A 14,961-nucleotide genomic window follows, 5' to 3' on the forward strand; every position below is an offset into this window, starting at 1 on the left:
GGCCAGACAGAGAGTGGGAGAGGAAACAGAGGTGAACTGACTTGCCAAAAGTCACCCAGATGGCCAAGGTGGGACACAAATCTAGGTCTACTGAATCCCAGTCCGGTGCTGCCCCACCCACTGGACCACACTGCCGCTATGCGATGAGTGTGTGTCTCTGTGAGGCAGAAGCATAGAGCCAGGAGTACCTCAGCGCCCATCACACGGCATCATCTCACACCGCAGCGTAAGGATCTTTCTGCAGCCGGCGGAGCAGCGATTCAGGGATGCAGAGGAAGACCTCTGGTCCTGGAAGAGATCCGTGGACCAAGAAAGACGGAGGACTGGTCTACATGGAAAACTTCTGGCAGGATAGCAGTGTGTCTCAGAGGTGTGGGAAAGGAGACAGTGCTAGGTCGATGGAAGAATTCTTCCACATCCCTATGTGTCACCTCTCGGGAGGATCTCTCCCATTCCTGTCCACGCTGCAATGCTGCAGCCGTGCCGCCGTAGCATTGTAAGTGTAGCCCTCGCCAGGCAGCATGACTGTCACATTGTTACTTAAACAGACAAAACGGGGGCTGCTAGAACTCGCCCCAGCAGCATCAGGGTTTGCAAACTGAGCTGCAGCACGTCACACCTCCGCGAGCGGCCTTGGTGTCTGGGGGCCTTGCAGGAAACTGTCTTCAGGCAAGAATGTCTCTGCTAGGTGAGCAGCTTCCAGCAGTCCTTTGCACCCACACTTTATCAGCTCTGGCTCATCAGTCCACCCCTGTTCTCCCCCTGCTGTGTCCCACTTCCTTAAGTCCTTCTCGGTGTATCTCAGAACAGGGCTTTCTGCTGTTGGAGGCTGGGGGCTGCAGACCGGTTTCATGGAGATGTGTCCTTGTTTTGGGCCACACGGGACCACTAGGTCATCTAGCCTAAAATCCGGTATAATGCAATATCCAGAGACCTGCCGATAGTGGGGGGAGCAGAGAGAGGGTGGCGGCTTTGGCAGGCGTTACTGACCATGCTCAGTCATCAGAGCATAAGAACGGCCATAGTGGGTCAGACTAAAGGTCCATCTAGCCCAGTGTCCCGTCTTCCAACAGTGGCCAATGCCAGGTGCTTCAGAGGGAAAGAACGGAACCGGTAATCATCCAGTGATCCAGCCCCAGTCCGTGTGAGCATACTCAGTACAAACCAAGCAGCAAATCTGGGGATGAGGGCAAGTAACCCCGCATGCTTCCCCCCATCCCTCCATGCATCACCTCTGGTAATGTCTTTTATTGGATCTGTTGGAGAGAGAGAGAGAGAGAGAAAAGCCTTTGAGGTCCACCGAGCTCTGCTGCCTGTCTGGGAAAGGTCCTCAGAGTGTCACAGCTCAAAACAAGGTGGAAGAGATGGAGAAGCATAAGGAGTTACCAAGAAACCACTCCAAATAACACAAGCCAGAGAATCTCACGATGTTACCCCTGTACTGAGCCCAGTGACTTGTGTCTGACTAAAAGCCTCTTCCTGAAAGGCATCAAGAGATGGAGCATCCACCACTTCCCTGGGGGTTTCTTCCAATGATTAATCACCCTCACATGTGCCATGTTTTTAACTGGGATTTGGCTCTTGTTCTGCCTTTCTTGGCTACATTAAAGCACCTTCAATACCCAGTATTTTATCCCCATAAAGATATTCATTTAGTATCTATTTAATGCCAGGTACAGCCTGTTAGAGCCAGTCAGGAAACGGAGGAGGAGGGGGTTCTGAGGAATAATTTTGACAACAATGGAAAAAAAAATCTTTTGACAGAGTTTTTAAAGGAAAACTGAAGACTGGTTTTCCTAGCGCAAAACTGAAACTTTCAAGAAATGTGACCATTTAAAAAACTTTGGCATGACGATGACACCATAACCTGATACCTTAGTTGCAACCTATGCCAATGCATGGAGTTTTCCATTGTCGGAACTCCACACCGTGAGGTTAGCTACACTGATGGATGCATTCTTCCGTGTCTTCACTACGTCTGCAAGGAGCATTTGGTTGGAATAGCTGTGTCAGTCAGCGATGTGCGTTCTTCAGAAGAATGGCCACACTGTGTCAGACCAAAGGTCCATTTAGCCTCAGTATCCTGTCTTCTGACAGGGCCCAGTGCCAGATGCTTCAGAGGGAATGAACAGAACAGGGCAATTTAGTGACTGATCCATCCCGTCGTCCAGTCCCAGCTTCCGACAGTCAGAACCAGGGACACTCAGAGCATGGGGTTGCATCCTGGACCATCTTGGCTAACAGTCATGGAGAGACCCATCCATCATGAGATTCTCATTCTATTTTTTCACACCTCTTAACTGATGTAGCTACACCAGCCTGAATTTACAAGCTAGTCTACACTAGTGGGTTCGAGTAGAGGTGGGGATAGAAATCAGGATAGAAATTTCCCCATTGCTAAATCCTATGTAAAGTGCTTTGAGCCCTATAGCTTGAAATTACCCTGAAATGCAAGGATATGACTGTCCAATGGTGGTGTTCTTAAATCGCTCTCTCCGTGAACAAAAGAGGCGTCTAACTGGGACTAGTGACCAGATGCTGGCTTCAGGAGTTCCAGTCATTGCACAGACTAAAAGGGTTAAATACAATCATAGCTGCTTCTGTTTACACACCAGCATGGTTGTGTATTTTATTACAACACTGGCCACGGTTCCTCCACTGGTGCACAGGTAGACCCTGCCCCCTGGAGGTGACAAGCAGATAAAACAGTGACTGAATCCTGCAATAATTCTCTCCAGTGGAGGTAAAGCTGAATTGTCCTGCTCTGAGTTTTGTGCTATACAACGTGATTAGTGAATTTTCTTGTCCCTTTAGTGCACTGCTGGGGAGGTGGGTAGGGGATGGAGAAATGGAACCAAATTCACTGGGGTTTGAAATGACATGGCTATAAATAGTAAGACATCATTTTCTGAAAATGTTTGGCCTACATTTTTTTTCTAGAGTAGAACAACTTTTCAACCAAATCAAACATGTTTCCAGCAAATTTTTGCTTTGGTCAAATTTTTCTGGCTTTTTCCTTGAAACAACAGAAAACAAAAGCCAGTTTCCCACAAAAATTGTGGGGGGGGTTCTTTGAAAAAGTGGAAATCAGACATTTTTGGGGTGAAACCTTTTTCCATTTTCAATAAAAATGTTCCATTTTCAGTTACAAAAAAGTTCAGATTTTGAAAACTGAAGAGAATAAAAATTTTTTTTCTGAAAATGGAAAACATTTTTACAGAAAAAAAATTCTGTTCCTGAGCAGGGACTGTCTCTCGCTGTGTGTCTGTGCAGCACCCAGCACCACGGGACCCTGATCTCAGCTGGGGCAGGGACTGTCTCTCCCTGTGTGTCTGTGCAGCGCCCGGCACAATGAGGCCCTGATCTCAGCTGGGGAAGGGACTGTCTCTTGCTGTGTGTCTGTGCAGCGCCCGGCACAATGGGGCCCTGATCTCAGCTGGAGCAGGACTGTCTCTCCCTGTGTGTCTGTGCAGCGCCCGGCACAACGGGGCCCTGATCTCAGCTGGGGCAGGGCCTGCCTCTCCCTGTGTGTCTGTGCAGCGCCCGGCACAACGGGGCCCTGATCTCAGCTGGGGCAGGGACTGTCTCTCGCTGTGTGTCTGTGCAGCGCCCGGCACAATGGGGCCCTGATCTCAGCTGGGGCCTCTAGGCATGACCATCATGTTTACAATAATGTCCCAGGAATCTTTTAATACTCTGAAGACAGTATTAGAAGCACTGTGTGAAAAAATTATACATTTATTTATTTTTTAAATAATCAAAGGGCCAGATTCCCAGCTGGTGTGAACTGGCCGTAACTCCATTGGAGTCAAAGGGCCAAGACCCCCAATGGATGTAAAAAATCAGCATTGCGCCATTCACTTTATCGGCGTTACCCAGATTTACGCTGCCTGAGGCTTTGTTAGCTGAAATAGAGATGAGGACACAGGATGTTCTGCATTCCATATATGCAGACAGAGGCCAATCCATCCATTTAAATGAGCACAGCTTCCTTTTGGCAAATCCATTTATAGTGAGTGTTGCAGATTTCAGACTTGATCTGAGTCTTCTTTACTGCAGCACAGCTGTTCTCTTCAGCAGGACCCGATACCGTGAACCTGTGAAAGGAGTGAAGGAGACAGTCACAATCAGTGGGTTCAGAAATGGGGAAGAGGATCTATCCAGCATGCTGGGGTACCAGCCATCATCTCTAGTCTTTCCCTAGATAGGCTAATAGATGAAAGGAGTTGATATGTTACGTCCAGACCTGGTGGAGAGGTGATTAGTCAGAGTGCTAGTGCAGAGAAGACAATCTTTAGAACCATGCAAATGTTCCTCTTTTGAAACTTACATGAAAAGTTGAGTCAATTTCAAATTTCAGTGAAAAAACAGGAAGTTTTGATAAATTTTGAGCAAGTTTTTGACCTAGTTTTTGGACCAACTGTGCAGGCAGTTGGGACTTTCTCAGCTTTTGAATTTTGAAATCTCCGATGTTGACCAAAAGAAAAGATTGAAAAAATCATGTTTCTCCCCATTTTGTAACTAGTTCTGCCTAGGAGTGTGGGACGATACAAACAGAGACCGGGATCCTGCAAACATTTATGCACTTGTTTTGATTTCCTCCCATGCATACTGCCATTCACTTCTGAGACTTAACCCCAGATGTGTTTGCAGGATTGAGGCCCTGACATTGTAAGATGTAATGGATGAAATCTTTGCCCCATGGAGGTCAACAGCAGATTTTCCATTGACTTCAATAGGGCCCAGGGTTTTACACTATGTATTTATTGCAGACTGATGTCAAATACTAATCAAGAATCACTCACAGCATTTGATTTAATGGGGAACCATCCACCCAGGTCCACATCCTCCCTGAGGAGGTGATGCTGAGTCCAATCCACACCGGATTTTGATTTCCTGTAAGATTCTGTGCGAACTCCTGTGAAATGGACACAGGGTCAGAGAGAACAGAACATTGTAGAATTTCTGGCTCCTTTGCTCACGATGCAAATGAGACTTGATCTCTAGAGTTTGAGTTTTGATCATTAATACTGGTGACAAGTCAGAACCAGAGGAAAGTCCAATTAGAAGTAAACATAACAAACAATGTATAGCATTAATTAATAACTGAATCAGTCCTGTTCCCCTCCACCAAGATTTTGATGATTTTTGGTTATCATTTTCGGTGAACATCAGTAAACATTCTCCATCTTTTTTAATGACAATTTTTAAAATTTTGTGTTGTTTTTTTTTAAACACAGCTCTAATGAATAATTAATAGCATTTCAACCCTGGGCAAACATGTCAGCTGTTACCCGCCCACTGCACCCCCTTTCCATATAGGATTCTGTACTGAGTGAACAAACCCTGTGCAACGTTGTTATACAGCTGTTACCCAACTGCACCACCCCAGAAGTAGCCGCATCCCTGTGATAGCTGAACAATCCCTGTCTCCAGTTTGTACCTAATCATTTTAACACGGTAAAATGTTTTTGGATCTACTATTAATGTATTTATTTATATAAAAATTTAATTGTTCCAAGCCTAAATATATAGGCTTGGGACGATTCGATTTTTATCGGCAAATGTTGACTTCACCGTACACACACAAACTGATGAAAAATATTTCCACTGACAATAATCAAAATTTACAGAGAGGCAAAGAAAGAAAAATGTTATTTGAGAACTTAGCATTTGATTTAAGGATTCTTACTTTGTATATGTTGACTGTTACAAAACTGAACCTTTTTGAATCTCAACATCTACTGTCATTAATTAATTATGGTCTGATCTCGCTTCCCAGTGTCTGACCCCGCCCCATGATTTTAAACAACTGAAAATTTACAGCAATAAAAATTGATTAAAAAATACTTCAAATCCATAATTCTGCACAACTGAAAATGTAAATTGTTTTAAAAAACGATTAAAAATAAATGGAGAATATCTGTCGAAATTCTGAAAAAAACTAACATTTTTTCACAGGAAAAATTTAAAGTGAAATGAATAGAAAAATTGTGAATGAAAATTTTACTTTCAAAAGTTTGTTGCTGGAAAAATAAAAGAGGGATTCATGACCTGCTCTCATTGACAAGGACACAAATATGTTAGGTGAAGTGTAGCACGTTCTTTACCAGCTCCTCCCGGTCCTGGATCACTAGAAGGTCAGATCCCCTCTGTGAGCAGTCGTCACGGCCCCAGCGCCAGTATTTATTCTCTTTAGAAACCCAGTAGCACTTGTCCATGTGTAGCACCCAGTGCCTGGGGCAGAGTTTGCACTCGGAGCCCTCTGGACGGGGAAATGGAACAGTTATTAAAATAATGGATCTGATTGTTCTAACCTGCTCCGCCAGCAGAGACACACAGAGCCTTCACACTCAATGTTTTAGTGAGACGAAGTGCAGCACATTGGCAGAACTCGGGGGGGCGTGGTAAGACCATAACACCATGGGGTGCTCAGAGTAAGTGCTGGTTCCAATACCCCAGTGTGATGCAAGGGGGCACTGTGCTACAAGTTAGCGGAGCAGGAGGATCAGCAGGGCGCGCTCTCCCCTCACAATCAGTGCTGGCCCCAATGCCCCTTTGTGGCGTTGTGGGGGCAGGCGGGGGGCTGTGTTCAGTTATCAGGGTAGAGGCTCAATAATGTGCTCTCACCTTGCAGTAGGGTGACCAGATGTCCCGATTTTATAGGGACAGTCCCGATATTTGGGGCTTTTTCTTATATAGGCTCCTATTACCCCCCACTCCCATCCCAATTTCTCATGCTCGCTATCTGGTCAGCCTACCTTGCAGCCACTGCTGACCCCAGTGCACCAGTGCAGTGCTAGGGGGCGCTGTGCTGCAGGGCTCAGTGGGGAGTATGCTAATGTCAGTCAATGCTGGCCCTGATCTCAGCTGGGGCAGGGCCTGCCTCTCGCTGTGTGTCTGTGCAGCGCCTGGCACAACGGGGCCGATCTCAGCTGGGGCAGGGCCTGCCTCTCCCTGTGTGTCTGTGCAGCGCCTGGCACAACGGGGTCCTGATCTCAGCTGGGGCAGGGCCTGCCTCTCCCTGTGTGCCTGTGCAGCACCTGGCACAACAGGGCCCTGATCTCAGCTGGGGCAGGGACTGTCTCTCCCTGTGTGTCTGTGCAGCGCCTGGCAAAACGGGGCCCTGATCTCATCTGGGGCAGGGCCTGCCTCTCGCTGTGTGTCTGTGCAGCGCCTGGCACAACGGGGCCCTGATCTCAGGTGGGGTAGGGCCTGCCTCTCCCCGTGTGTCTGTGCAGCGCCTGGCACAATGGGGCCCTGATCTCAGCTGGGGCAGGGCCTGCCTCTCCCTGTGTGTCTGTGCAGTGCCCGGCACAATGGGGCCCTGATCTCAGCTGGGGCAGGGCCTGCCTCTCCCTGTGTGTCTGTGCAGCGCCTGGCACAATGGGGCCCTGATCTCAGCTGGGCAGGGCCTGTCTCTCCCTGTGTGTCTGTGCAGTGCCCGGCACAACGGGGCCCTGATCTCAGCTGGAGCAGGGCCTGCCTCTCCCTGTGTGTCTGTGCAGCGCCTGGCACAATGGGGCCCTGATCTCAGCTGGGGCAGGGCCTGTCTCTCCCTGTGTGTCTGTGCAGTGCCCGGCACAATGGGGCCCTGATCTCAGCTGGGGCAGGGCCTGTCTCTCCCTGTGTGTCTGTGCAGTGCCCGGCACAACGGGGCCCTGATCTCAGCTGGAGCAGGGCCTGCCTCTCCCTGTGTGTCTGTGCAGCGCCTGGCACAACGGGGCCCTGATCTCAGCTGGGGCAGGGCCTGTCTCTCCCTGTGTGTCTGTGCAGTGCCCGGCACAACGGGGCCCTGATCTCAGCTGGGGTAGGGCCTGTCTCTCGCTGTGTGTCTGTGCAGCGCTTGGCACAACGGGGCCCTGATCTCAGCTGGGGCAGGGCCTGTCTCTCCCTGTGTGTCTGTGCAGCGCCTGGCACAACGGGGCCCTGATTTCAGCTGGGGTAGGGCCTGTCTCTCGCTGTATGTCTGTGCAGTGCCTGGCACAACGGGACCCTGATCTCAGTGCCTCTAGATGCTACACATGTAATATACATATCAGCTAAAGAACTATAAAAGCATAATTCACTATTATCGCTAAAGCTGCCTGTATCTTTCAAAGCTTAGATCACCCTGGCTGGCTGGTAGCAGTCACTGTTGAGGCTGTAGATTCCTGGCGATATTAAAGAGGCTCATGAAAGGAGGGATGGGATAGAAGAGGTGGGAACAAAGGTGTCTCGGCTTTATGTAAACATCCGGGTATGTAACAGTGAGGGTGAGTGATGGGTTGGATACAGGATGCGTGGGGGGGTTACCTGCTGAGCTGTTTTCCACCCCATACAAATTTCGTTTCAGGCAAGATCGGAAACTCTCCAATGTACGGTTGCATGCTGGTGTGTTTTCATTTATCTGCGGGACGGCTGCCGTCAGGCGAGTCTGGGATGGGCACTGGCCAACTTCAAGATAAATAGAAACAAACAATTGGAAAAGACAAGGCCAGATTCCAGCTGGGGTAGATTAGCCGTAACTCCATTGACAGATGCTGATTTTTGGTTTTCCCAGAGGGTGATACACCCCCGCTCTGTCCTGAGGCCCCATCCTTGCTCCACCTCTCCCCCGAGGCCCTGCCCTCTCTATGCCTCTTCATGCCCCTGCTTCACCCCCTTCTCCATCCCCTCTCCCTTCCTCGCCCCACTGTCCCCTGCCCCATCCCCCTTCCCCTGCCCTCCAAATAGCTGATCAGCAGCCAGCCCTGGGGCCACGCCAAACCACTGTGGCTGGTGGGTGCTGAGCACCCCCAATTTTTTCTTTCTTTCTATGCTTGAGGCCTGGAGCACCCCTGACGTTAGTGCCTTTGGCTCCATTGGTGTCATTGGGCCAGATCCCAGCTAGTGTGACTCAGCCGTAGTGCCAATGGAGTCGATGGGCAGATCAATGACACTAAGGCAATTTATAGCAACTGAGAATCTGGCACAGTTGTCCCAGAATCACAACTTTCAAGGCTAGAAGAGACCATTAGGATCATCTGGTCTGACCTCCTGTATCACCCAGGCCAGAGGCTGCCGCTCGGCGATTCTCGCATAGAGCCCCAACAAGGTGTGTTGAGTTCCCGGTGTGTTGCTGGGCCGCAGCCCAAAACCCACTGCCGGGGGCTACTCACCCAGGACAGCCAACACTATCACAGCTCCCAGCAGGACGATGTTCCCGGCCCAGCCCACCCGATGCCAAAGCGGGCACTGCGGACAAGCTGCAAGAATCAAGGGGGGAAATGCAGAGCCGGTTTGCATGCACCAGGGGAGATAATTGCCTGTGGTGCACCCACACCCACTGACATCTGCAAGGCGACATCTCTGCCCTTTAACACACTGGCCTGGCCTGTTTGCAGTTCTCACCCCTCAGTGGAAAGAAGCCCCCTTGTTTGACTGTGGCTAGCTGAGCAAATTGCATGCAAAAGTCTCTGAGAAGGAGGTGGATCTGACACTGCTCTTCGCAGCTCAGCAGATCAGGAAACCCACTGCCGGAAGTGTGTGTGTGTGTGGGGAGATGAACGTGTGCTAATGATCATACAGAGATACAGTAAACTGGTGTAAACCATTAGCTCTGAGTGGATCTCTAAACTTAGGCTGGACGGGACGATACCAATCATCTCATCTCCTGCAACAGATGGGGCTGGGAATTTCACCCAGGATTTCCAGCCCACAGCCCAGCAATACGTGGTGGGATGAAAGCGAGACACAGAACACATCGCTCAGTGACACACCTTGCAGAAGGTGTCATCTCTTAGGGATCCCTTTGTGCTGCCCGATTTAGAGAGAGGGAGGAGCTGTCAGACCCAGTGCAGAGAGACCAACGCTCGCCTTGGTTGTGAAGCCTACAAAAAAAACTTGACAATGGCTAGGCTGAGGGTGCAGCCACCACAGCTCCTCACAGCTTCCATTATGGGCTCATCATTCTCCCTATCCATTTGTCCGTCACCTTCTGTCGTCTCTTGCCTTAGGCCCAGATTAGAAATGCAATAGGGCAGGGCACTGCCTTTTTATCTGAGATTTGTGCAGCACCCAGCACAACGGCGTCCTGGTAAACGACCGTGGCTGCTAGAGGCCACGAGAATACAAATAATAATTAAGTGACTTGATCGAGGTCACACAGGGAGTCAGTGGCAGAGCCAAGAACCAAAACCAGGTTTCTCACGTGCTAGTCTGGCAGCCTAGCAACAAGGACATTGAGCCAAAAGAGGCATTTGCACTGATACACTGGAGTGGGACTGCCTCGGGGTGGTGACTCAGCAAAAACCCTGCTTCCTCGGTGGTTCAGAGCCACAGCTGATGGGTTTAGGCACTAAAAATTCGTTGCTGTTTTTTTATCCCCTCCAGGAGTCAGCCCGACTCTAGAAGGAACTGGAGTCGGTAACAGAAGTCTGTTCTCTTAAGAAACTCACCTGGCTCCGTTTCTGTAGTTTCTGGGTTGTGATGGTTCCTCATCATAACCCTGGAAATATTTATCCTCTCTGCACTGCTCTGAGACAGGGCAGCACTGTTATCCCCACCTTGCGTAGATACCAAGCATAGGCACCGACTCAGTGGGTGCTCCACAGGGCTGGAGCACCCCCAGGGAAAAATTAGTGGGTGCTCTGCACCCACTGGCAGCCAAGCTTCTCTCTCCCCCCGCATGCCACACTTCCTCCTCCACCTACCTCTCAGCTCTTCCTGCCTTGCTGCCACCAAACAGCTGTTTGGCAGCATGCTGGAAGGGAGGGGGAGGCGTGGGAATGTGGTGCACTCAGGTGAGGAGGCGGGGAAGAGGCACAGCCAGGGTGAGGATTTGGGGAAGGGGCTGGAATGGGGGTGGGGCAGCGGTGGGAGGGGGGCTGGGACCAGGGCAAGAGAGGGGTCGAGCACTCACTGGTGGAAGCAGAAATCGGTGCCTATGATACCAAGGCCAGAAGGGACCATTGTGATCATCTAGTCTGACTTCTAGGATAGCACAGGCCAGAGACCTGCCCCAGAGTAATACCTGCAGCGGCGCTGTCAGAAGAACGTCCCAGTTTGAGTTAAAAAATGGTCAGTGATGGAGAATCCCCCGGGACCCTTTGTAAATTGTTCCACGGGTTCACTACTCTCCCTGTTATAAATGTACCCGTATTTCCAGCCTGAATTTCTCTAGCTTTAAGTTCCAGCCATGGGGTTGTGTTAGACCTTGGCTGAACTGCAGAGCCCGTCATCAAATATTTGAACTGACAGCCTGGGATCAAGTCACCCCGTCTCCTTCTCTTTGTTACGCTGACGAGATGCAGCTCCTGGAATCTCTCACTGTAACGCAGGTTTTCTAACCATTTAATCGTTCTCATGGCTCTTCCCTGACCCCTCTGTAGTAAATTAACCTCCTTCATGATCTGTGCACGCCAGCACTGGCCGCAAAGCCCAGCAGCGGTTGTACCAGTGACAGATACAGAGGTAACAGAACTCTGCCCTGTCTCTCTACGCCTGCTTACAGGTGGGAAACTCAGGCAGTGAGTGATGGAGGGCCAGCTTTCCTAAGGTATTTAGGCACCTAAAAAAACAGCCAGATGTGATTTTTTTAAAGCCTCTAAGTCCCTCTGAAGCCAACTTGCTCAGGCACCTAAGCACCTGTGGAAGTCTGACCCTATGTGCCTAGCTCAAGGTGAGACAGGGAGTGTGCAAAAAAGGACCTAACTCCAGGTCCTCCAAGCTCTGGGCAAGCATTCTTCTCCCCCGGAGCCTCTCTCCTCCAATGTAATGGCACAGGAGGGCAGAGCTGTACAATATACTGTGACCAACTGGGTCTTGCTCTCACTATGCCCATGGCCTGCGTGAAATCATTTTCTGTGCCAAGAAAAGCTGCAGTCACTCAGCGCTGGGGTCACATTTTCCTCAGTACCCCCAATCCAGGCTCGGTGTCTCAGGAGACAGCTATCCAGATGGCCCCAGTCCAACAGCAACTCCGGCTGTGAAGGTTTAGCGGCAGATTTCCAGAGATTAGCCCTCAGTGCGCTGGGAGCCCCTGAGTTGGGTGCCCACTCGAAAGTTGAGAGCCTCTGCAAATTTGGTCCCCATTGTGGTGCTGAGCATTGTGGGAAAATGAATAAATCAATCAAGGCGTAAAGGCCAGATGCTCAGCTGGTGAAAATCAGCAAAGCCCTGTAGACGGCAGTGGCATCACCATGGTTTACACCAGGGGCCAGCCTGGCTCTTAGACTGATCCTGGTTTGGAATCGTTTAGAAACACTGTCTCATTTACCCATGCAGCAGCGAGTCAAAGCCTTACGCTGACCTTCTCCTATGGGCTAGAGCAGTGGTTCCCAAACTTTAACAACCCATGAACCCCTTTCACTAAAATGTCAAGTCTCGCGACCCCCCTCCTAAAAGTGAAAATTTCCAGGGATTTTCTCCTTTACCTGAGTATAAATTACAAAAGCAGTGATCTGGGAAATATAAAATGTGTTCTTATGACATGCTTATTGCACACTTTATTAATCATTACAGTATTTTTATTACATTATGAAAATGGCAACACTCTTCCAAGACCTCCTTTCATAGCTTGTATCACTTTGACTAAGCCTGTTCTAAGACAAGGCTCCTATGTTTCATCAAGGACTATCAGATGTGAAACAACGGGAAGGTATTTAGGAAGCCAACTCAAAGAGTTCCTCCTACACAAGCATTCAGGTCTTGAGTAGTCAAGGCAAACAACACACGTTATAACAAAGCTTAAACTTGTTCTTCATAATAATTTTACAAACAATACTAGCTGCCTATTTAATTTTAAAGACAGCAAAACATATCCCCCTCTTTTTCCATTTCTTCTAAGGAGTCCTGACATTTCAATCTCCTCAGTGTGAGGGAGACACTCGCTTTGATCTGCTTAGCTCTTGGAAGTCCAGGGGCTCTGGGCTGCTGGCTCTGTGCTGCCCAGGGTCCCCCGGGACAGCTCTGTGCACAATTAGGGATTTTTTTCCAGAGACCCCCTGTAACATTTCACAAAGCCCCAAGGGTTCCCAAACCCCAGTTTGGGAACCACTGGGCTAGAGGAACCTAAACCCAGACCCCCAGCTGGTTCAAAATCAGCTGAAACTAGAGTGACCAGACAGCAAGTGTGAAAAATCAGGACGGGGGGGGGGGGGGGTAATAGAATCTTTTTTAAAAGAAAAAGACCCAAAAATCAGGACTGTCCCTATAAAATCGGGACATCTGGTCACCCCAGCTGAAATGCCACCATGGAGCTGATGTGCACATGTTGATTCTCTAGCCACGCATAGTGATGCCCAGACAAAAATCTGTGTGAAGGTGGAAACAAGGTGGCATGTAATTGGTAAAAGCTTTCCAGGAGTGTTATAATCATCCTACCACCAAGCACTGCCCCAAGATTGAGAGTTAGGGTTACCCTGAAAAGGAATCCAGGTCTGGAAATGCACAATTAAGGCAGTGACACAACTTAAATCTGCCCTGTAGTGATGCCATGAAATACAGATACAATTAGGATGAACACATTTTAGCATTTTGGATGCTGGGTTTGATGAAGCTGATTTGAAAGAGAGATTAGATTGTCTTCAGGTTATTTTCTTTCATAGAGTCAGGGCTGATTTCAGATCTCAGTGACCCTGTTCCAAATCTGGAGTGACTCCACTGCAATGAATTGTACCAGGGCTGGATTCAGATCTCAGTTACCTTGTTCCAAATCCAGTGACTCCACTGCAACGAATGGGGTCAGGGCTGGATTTTCACCTCAGTGACCAGAGGCAAATCCAGAGCAACCCCACCGAAGTCAGTGGAGTTAGGACCAAATTCTGATCTCTGTGACCCTGGTGTAAATCCAGAGTTAATGTGTGAAGTCATTGAAGTTGTGCCCACTTACACCAGATGGGGATCTGACCCCTGGTGCATTGCTAGACCTGCTATTTATCAACATTACAGTAGCAAAAATGGAATCCCAGCTTCCCAAAATCCACCCCCCTGAAAAAAACACCACAAAGTGAAGTGCACTCACTGTGATGATGAGCCGGGGCCGACCTGTCGCTGGGCAGGGAGCCTGCCGGGTGGGTGAGATAAGTGTCGATTACTCCCCCCTCAGCCATAGCCAGCAAAGGTGACAGGCAGGGAGCTGGGTGTGAAGGCACCGTCCTTGTGTCTGAGATAAGATGACCGACACCTCTTCTATCAGGAAATATTGTCTCTGTTGAAATATCCCCACTTCTGACCACTGCATGGGCTTTGGCGAATGGCTGAATAATTTGTACCTTCTGACCCAGCTGCTCTTCGAGGGTTGGGTGCTCGACCCTACTCAGATTCGATGGAGATTCTAACTCAAGCAGGCAGCGAATCCCACCCTGGAGCACCAGGCAGAGCCAGTGCAGACAGTCGTGTGTTTACCTCCTGCCCCTCTGCTTTTCTCTGTGCTTGGAGAATAAATGGTCTTTGAGGAGGCTGTCCACAGCAGCCACCTGTCAAAAGCCTGTGTTGCTTTCTTAGCTCAAGAGGCGGAAATGAGCTCAAAAAAAGGGTGGGTGGACAGTTTTCTAACAAAACGTTTTCTTGGGGGGTTTCACTCAAATGACATTTTTTGCAGAAAGCAGCCACTTTCCCAGAAAAGTTTGGAACGTTCGTCCCCCAACTAAACCCCCACACACACCCAAAAAGGAAAGGCTTTGGTCAGAGGATTTGGTGGGGCGGTTGCAGAAGAAGTGGAAAGTTTCCACTGAAAATGTTGATGAAGCTGGCGGGAAAAAAAAATCATTTCCCTCAACGTTGTCCGTGGAAAAACAACCAGCATTTCCCAGTGGTTGAAATCAAACTTTCCTGGCACAGTTCAATGGCATGGTCCAAGGAGCGGGAAATTGGTGGTTTTAATATTCATTGTTTGCATAAGGACCTTGGAGCAGTTGTTTCATTATATGTGTGGTGAGGCTTGCCTTTCCTTCACTGCAGCTAGCACCTTAAAAATAGCAGTGTGGATGTTGCCTCAGG

General features: G+C 49.3%; 1 protein-coding gene across 2 annotated transcripts; it reads right to left on the minus strand.

Moving 5' to 3' along the window:
- Positions 1-3,708: 3,708 nt before the first annotated feature.
- On the minus strand, positions 3,709-14,543 carry LOC127032725 (killer cell lectin-like receptor subfamily B member 1B allele C). 2 transcript variants are annotated; one of them, XM_050920170.1, is made up of 6 exons: positions 13,985-14,543; positions 9,141-9,227; positions 8,296-8,436; positions 6,111-6,265; positions 4,806-4,918; positions 3,709-4,097 (listed from the first exon to the last, which is right to left on the minus strand). In XM_050920170.1, exons 1-6 carry the CDS (start codon positions 14,070-14,072, stop codon positions 3,974-3,976), a joined length of 708 nt encoding a protein of 235 aa, XP_050776127.1. In that variant the 5' UTR covers positions 14,073-14,543; the 3' UTR covers positions 3,709-3,973. The 2 variants fall into 2 exon arrangements, with proteins under 2 accessions (XP_050776127.1, XP_050776128.1); XM_050920171.1 differs by lacking the exon at positions 9,141-9,227.
- Positions 14,544-14,961: the final 418 nt, after the last annotated feature.

Source organism: Gopherus flavomarginatus, chromosome 12, assembly GCF_025201925.1.
Source record: "Gopherus flavomarginatus isolate rGopFla2 chromosome 12, rGopFla2.mat.asm, whole genome shotgun sequence".
NCBI classification, from domain to species: Eukaryota; Metazoa; Chordata; order Testudines; family Testudinidae; genus Gopherus; species Gopherus flavomarginatus.